Source organism: Etheostoma spectabile, chromosome 10 (genome assembly GCF_008692095.1).
Source record: "Etheostoma spectabile isolate EspeVRDwgs_2016 chromosome 10, UIUC_Espe_1.0, whole genome shotgun sequence".
Lineage (NCBI taxonomy): Eukaryota > Metazoa > Chordata > Actinopteri > Perciformes > Percidae > Etheostoma > Etheostoma spectabile.
The window spans coordinates 13,170,173-13,176,479 of record NC_045742.1 but is presented as its reverse complement, the minus strand read 5'-3'; the positions used below and the strand labels follow the sequence as shown (position 1 = coordinate 13,176,479).

The 6,307-nt window shown below is 40.4% G+C and overlaps 1 protein-coding gene and 1 long non-coding RNA gene across 2 annotated transcripts in view; one reads left to right on the top strand and one right to left on the bottom strand.

Annotated features, from left to right (window-relative positions):
- LOC116697067 (uncharacterized) overlaps positions 1-6,307 on the bottom strand; it is an 81,387-nt gene that overhangs the window by 32,911 nt on the left and 42,169 nt on the right. The gene's annotated exons all lie outside the window — the stretch shown is intronic.
- On the top strand, positions 533-5,675 carry zic3 (zic family member 3 heterotaxy 1 (odd-paired homolog, Drosophila)). The gene is made up of 3 exons (XM_032528377.1): positions 533-1,813; positions 2,578-2,741; positions 3,294-5,675. Exons 1-3 carry the CDS (start codon positions 823-825, stop codon positions 3,474-3,476), a joined length of 1,338 nt encoding a protein of 445 aa, XP_032384268.1. The 5' UTR covers positions 533-822; the 3' UTR covers positions 3,477-5,675.

The following is a 6,307-nucleotide window of genomic DNA, read 5'->3' as shown; positions in this document are numbered from 1 at the left end:
TAGATAGATAGATAGATAGATAGATAGATAGATAGATAGATAGATAGATATTTTTTAAATATATAGTCAATCTAACAAAAGTCCAACTTGCTTTCAAACTGTGTAGGAGGTTGTTTTTTTAATTATGAAGGAGCTAGCGAACTAATACATTTAACTTTAGAACTGTTTCTGTAAAATAACAATACATAATAAGTTGTCCACTAAAAGTTTGAACGAAATGTGGCTGGTTAGAATAGCCTTCACCGATTTCTTTTATTTAGAAAACTGCTTGGGAGTCTCTTGAGGAGTAGCAGTGAGCTGCATGCGCTACGCATCCAGGATCTGGGCTAGAGTGCCCCGTTATACCTGCAAAATAATGCCTACAAGAGCCAATCAAATGAAACCAATTGAGATGACCTGCCATCTTCAATACCGAACTGTGCCAATCACTAGAAATCTAGCCAATTAACACCATCCTTCCCAGTCACGTGTCAGATGGGTAGCTGAACGCTCATTGGCTGTCGTAGCACTGCCTCCCGAGCTCATTTATGTTCTGGGAGTGAGTGATTGACTTTATCAGTCCAAGGACATCATTCGCCTGGAAAGGGGGGGAAGTTTGATCCTCTTTCTCACGGATCGCAGTCAACGGGAGTTTTTTTTTCCTCCCAACTCTTTACGCATAGGATTTTCCCCTGTTTTGGCTCCGTTTGTTTTTTTTATTTCAGGATTTGTCGCAAAACGTTGTAAATCTCGGCGCCGTGTCTGCAGCTTGCGCGCTCCGCTACACTGGATTTTAATTTTATTTTCGGTTTTCTTTCCGCCTCCTAAGTTTGCTTCAAGCTCATGACTATGCTTCTTGATAGCGGTCCGCAGTTTGCATCGTTAGGAGTGGGGGGTTTCGGGACACCACGGCACCACGATATCGGGAACAGAGACCCGGGTCTGGGACTGAATCCCTTCAGCGATTCCTCCCACTCTGCAGCTTTCAAAATCAGCCCCGTGTCTCACGATATCGCTTCCAGCCAGACATCAGCGTTCACTCCGCAAGCCACTGGATATGCAGCTGCCCTGGGACACACTCACGGCGGGCAGGTGGGCTCGTACGGTGGGGGAGCGTTCAATTCAACACGGGACTTTCTCTTCCGTAACCGGGGTGTTGGTGAGTCCGCAGCGCCTGGCGCCCAGCATGGGATCTTTGCAGCTTCGGCGGGGAGCCTCCACGGGCCGCCCGGGATCGGCGATAACCCCGGACATCTGTTGTTCCCAGGACTTCACGACCAGGGGGTGAGCCACACTTCACCGAGTGGACATGTAGTTAACAGCCAAATGCATCTTGGCTTACGCGGAGACATTTTCGGAAGACCTGATCCCTACCGTCCGGTCGCAAGCCCTAGGACGGACCCCTACGGGGCTCAGCTCCACAACTACGGCCACACCATCAACATGAACATGGGGATGAATGTGCCGACACACCACGGTCCAGGAGCCTTCTTTAGATACATGAGGCAACCGATTAAACAAGAATTATCCTGCAAATGGATAGACGAGAACCAGATGAACAGACCCAAAAAGACTTGTGACAGGACTTTCAGCACCATGCACGAGATGGTCACTCATGTGTCCATGGAGCACGTCGGCGGCCCCGAGCAGAGCAACCACATCTGCTTTTGGGAGGACTGCCCGAGAGAAGGGAAATCTTTTAAGGCCAAGTACAAACTCGTCAACCACATCCGTGTGCACACGGGCGAAAAACCATTCCCATGCCCGTTCCCCGGATGTGGGAAAATATTCGCCAGATCGGAAAATTTGAAAATCCACAAAAGAACACATACAGGTAGGCACCAAAAACATCATGGCACGGCGTGCGTAAAATAACATCATAAAAGAAAAGCTTTATTCTGAATAGAAATGGTATGTCTTGTTTCAGTGTATTTTTTTTTTTACAAGAACCGTCTGAGGACTTGTGCCCACATGAATCATGTCAAACAATTCCTAGATTGTTATTAGTGCAGTTTATTCTGAATTATTTCTAAATTCAGTGATAAATTAGTGTTTGCTCAATAATTCAGTTTATGTAGTTCTATGTGTAACTGTGTTGACCCTCATTAATTCTTCTAGTTTATATGCTAAGAAGTGTGCGATTCAGACCGATACTTTACATAGGCCAACTTGTTAAAGTTTGAGTGCTTTAGCTGTCTGAGGCTATGAAGGTAGACATGTGCTTTCTGAACGTCATATACAAGTACCCCAGAATGAATCAGTTTCTAACTGTGTCTATAATTCTGGCCCTTGTTTAGCTATCATATAGTGCAGAGCATGTCCTGTTGATTCAGTGTTTACTATGGTATACGAGCAGATGCACAGAGCAGGGCAGTAGTAGCATGAAGGAGCAGGCCTCTTGAATAAATAAAGCCTGACAGAGCAGAGTGTAGTAGTGGAGCTGTATCCATGTCGCCCCGAAAATGTAGGTTACTCTTGTTATATAATAGGCTGCAGCCAATTTACATCACCGAGCTTCGGGTTTACAGATTGTGTTACAATGGGAGTTTGTTTGTGTGGGCCATTGGGGTAATTCATGGCATCTATTTTATCCTGCAGGTGAGAAGCCGTTTAAGTGTGAATTTGATGGCTGTGACAGACGCTTCGCCAACAGCAGCGACAGGAAAAAGCACATGCATGTGCACACATCAGACAAGCCATACATCTGCAAAGTGTGCGACAAGTCATACACACACCCCAGCTCTCTCAGGAAACACATGAAGGTAATTAACGTCTTCATTACTCCTTAAACACATTAACACACACGCACTCTCTCTACCCCCACACCCTCCTCCACTGCCACAGACAGGGACTATCACAACTTCAGGCATTTCCTAGGATGTTCCAGCAGTGTTATACTGCACTAAAGCAACGGTTAAAATGTAATTTAGTCTATTAGTGAAACTTAAACTCTCAATTAAACTATTCATCATAGCTTTTGAATATTCCACGTCTGTCACTCTTTGATACTAGCCTACAGCTTCAAGCCTTTTTTTGGTCTTATTTTTTTTTTAAAGGAACCTGGTTTAAAGAAAAGTGTTTACATGGTATCTCTTGATTTACTTTTTTTTTTTTTTAAATAAAATAGCAAAACTACATTTAAAGATACAAACGAACGGCGTTTGTTTACTGTTATTGTAACTCTATAGAATCCATAGTTCATTAGCATTTAAGTTTAACACCCTTCTACCGAGCCGCTTTAAATGTAGTAAGGGCATTCATGAATATACCTCAGACTCAGCAACTCATTCTTTGTTTCCTCTCTTGTTTTGCAGGTACATGAGTCTCAAGGATCTGAATCGTCTCCAGCAGCAAGCTCTGGATACGAGTCGTCCACACCGCCAGTGCTGGTCTCAAACAGCACTGAAGACCCGACAAAAACACCGCCGTTAGCCGTACAAAACACGTCCGGCCACAGCGAAGGACTGGCACCCAACTTTAATGAATGGTACGTTTGAAGTCAGAGGAACAAACCTTCTCACAATGTGGACCACGGAGTTAAGGATACAAACCTTAAAAACTATTACACACACACACACACATATATACACACACACACACACACACGCTGTCAGACACACAGGGATGGGATTGGGACAACAACGACAACAGGAGATGAGAGCAAAAGCCAGCATCAAGCAGGCCACGTCCGTTCTCAGGATCACGAAATTTGACTTTTACTCCGCAGTTTTGAGGAAATAAAAAATAAAAATCACGAATAAATAAAACGTAATACTTTCTCAGTATAAATAAATGTTTTTTTATCTTTTAGTTTACAGAAAAAAAATGTTTTATTTTTCATTTTATGTATTTTCTCAAATTTTTATTTAAAAAAAAGAATAAAAAGGAAGATTATTTCACGCTGTTTTTATATGACGGTGACGCGCTATTGTCGCCTCTTCAATTGATTGTTGGAACTTCAAACAGTCTTAAGAAACGTGCCAAAGTCTTTGTCATGAACTTGAACACAGAAAAAAAAAAACTAAATAAATATTATACTCGTGAATGTATTTCCTTGTTTGATGGGGTCGAATCTATTGTCAACGTCCGTTTTCAGGTGGAGAAATGTGGTATTAGGTTACGATTGTTACCGTTGAATATAACGTTGCCTTTGTTAATACCGTTGTAAATACATATCCATGATGCCATATTTATCAATTTGTAATTTAATTATGGGTATAAGTTCTGAAACTTAAATGATATTTATGGAAATGTTTTCTAACAAGAGCTGTACAGTTTTGGTCATAACCAGCTTAACATTGAACAAATGATAAACTCTAAAGCTCCAACATCTCGATTGTATCCTTCTGTTTTTGTTTTTAACCAATAGGCCTATATGTGTCTTATTTGGATCGAAGAAATCATCTATATGAATATTATGGATTTGTCTATATATAATGCAGATATTTCCGTCACTTTTATTTTCTTTATGAGACCATTGACATGTAAATCATTGACTTTGTAGGACTGAGTTCAGTTGAGCTGATAATCTATAAAACGGTTCTGTTGATATCTTTATTTTTGGTTCAATTTAAACTTTTTTGTGTGTTTTACTTTTATAGAATCAGAAATAGATGTCAATTTGTAGCATAAACTCAGCATTGGAGGGAGGGGGGGGAATAATAAATCAGCCCAGTGCACACCTATACAGGTCTTAGACGAGTGTGCGAAGTTTATGATTTCCAAATCAAGGTGACAGCATTTTGAGTATTTCAAATTCGGGTCAAGTGCCCAACTATTTACGCCTGTGTGGCACTCTTTATAGTTCCAGCTATGTCTTTGTGCAAGTATGTTTAAATGTGTGCATCGGCAACAATGGAACTGTCACAACACAGTATCTTAAAAAATAAAAAGTTTTTTTGTCTGTCAGCTTGCATTGTTTTAAATGTAATTCTTCTGTGAAACTAAGCGTGTTATTTGTTGTGGTGTTGCATATAGAGCAGTTTGATTACACATTTGCTTGTTTTGTGTGAATAACTTGTCAAGATGACATTTTTTTGTGTTTAACAAAATTTAGTGGAAGGAATTCTAGATCTATGTGGGTTGGGGGGGAGAATAGTTCAGTGGCAAAAAGAGTTACAGCATTGCATTGTAACCTATTCTCAAGAATTAAATATTATGCATACACAAAGTATATTGTACTCATATGAGAACAATTTCAGACCACCAGCACTACTTTTAAAATAAAATGTAAAAAAAAGGTACCTCGTGACAGTGATATATGAAATAAGTTTATTTAAATAATTTAAGGAATATATGTTTTATATGCTATTTTCTATACCTTAATTTAAATGAAGTACTTTTTCTTATTCCCACCACCTTTCTGCCCCATGTCCAGAGGTCAGCGAAAAAATATCTGATGTATAACCACAGCTAGAATGTGATGTTGTAACACTTTCTGGGAGAAATGGGTCACACTCCAAGTTATTCCTGAAGAGCAAAAATGTTTAACTGATGAACTGTGTCACTGTGCCACATTGAGGCAAACCATGTTACAACAGCAGGCCTATGCGTTAGCCTATTTAGCTACCAGAGGCAAAGGGTCCTTGTACTTTTTAGGCTACTGTATGTTGGTTGATTTGTTTTACCAACTATTTATGAAGAAATGTGAACGGAAATTTTGACTGAAATTAAAAAAAAACCATTGTGAAAAGCGACTTTCAGACTGCGACGTTGATTATTATCATGTTGTTCTGCTGCCTGCATCTTTACGCATAAAGCCGACACTGTTTGCCATTATGTTTGTATCAGACTAGTAGGAGTCACTTGAACTTGACACTGATTAAGGCGCCATTTTAGTATCTTGGCTGTGTGTGTATGTGTGCCTGTGAATGGGAATATTGGGGGGTTAGTTAGAAAACCACTTCTTGCAACAGTTGCAAATGCATAGTTTTATTATTTTATTAAATGAACGCTTACAAATGACAATCCTAATGTGCAAACTGGAAGACTGGTAACCAGGACACTGTGTGACCGTGGAGTGGGGTATGATGCCAAAAGTGGCGCTGCCTCGGCGTCTCCCGATTAACAAGGAACCGCTTCGTAAACACAACCAAAGGAGTTATCACACATCAATGGACGCCATAATAGGCATTTAAACGGCGAAACATCAGTGCATGTACAGGGTCTGCATAGTAGGCTACACAGTGTAATTTACCTAACGTTTTATGAAGCTACATCTGTTTGAATGCAGGAAAAACAACAAATACACACTGTAGAATTTGAAAGACTGCTATAAAGCGAATAATTCAATGATTTATTAGTCTAAAAGCAGAGGATTTTTACTCCC

Excerpts from the sequence above, each read along its gene's own strand:
- zic3 (XM_032528377.1), top strand. The coding sequence starts at position 823 with ATGACTATGCTTCTTGATAGCGGTCCGCAGTTTGCATCGTTAGGAGTG. Across the intron at positions 1,814-2,577 it reads CCACAAAAGAACACATACAG|GTGAGAAGCCGTTTAAGTGT; the intron begins GTAGGCACCAAA and ends TTTATCCTGCAG. Across the intron at positions 2,742-3,293 it reads CTCTCAGGAAACACATGAAG|GTACATGAGTCTCAAGGATC; the intron begins GTAATTAACGTC and ends CTTGTTTTGCAG.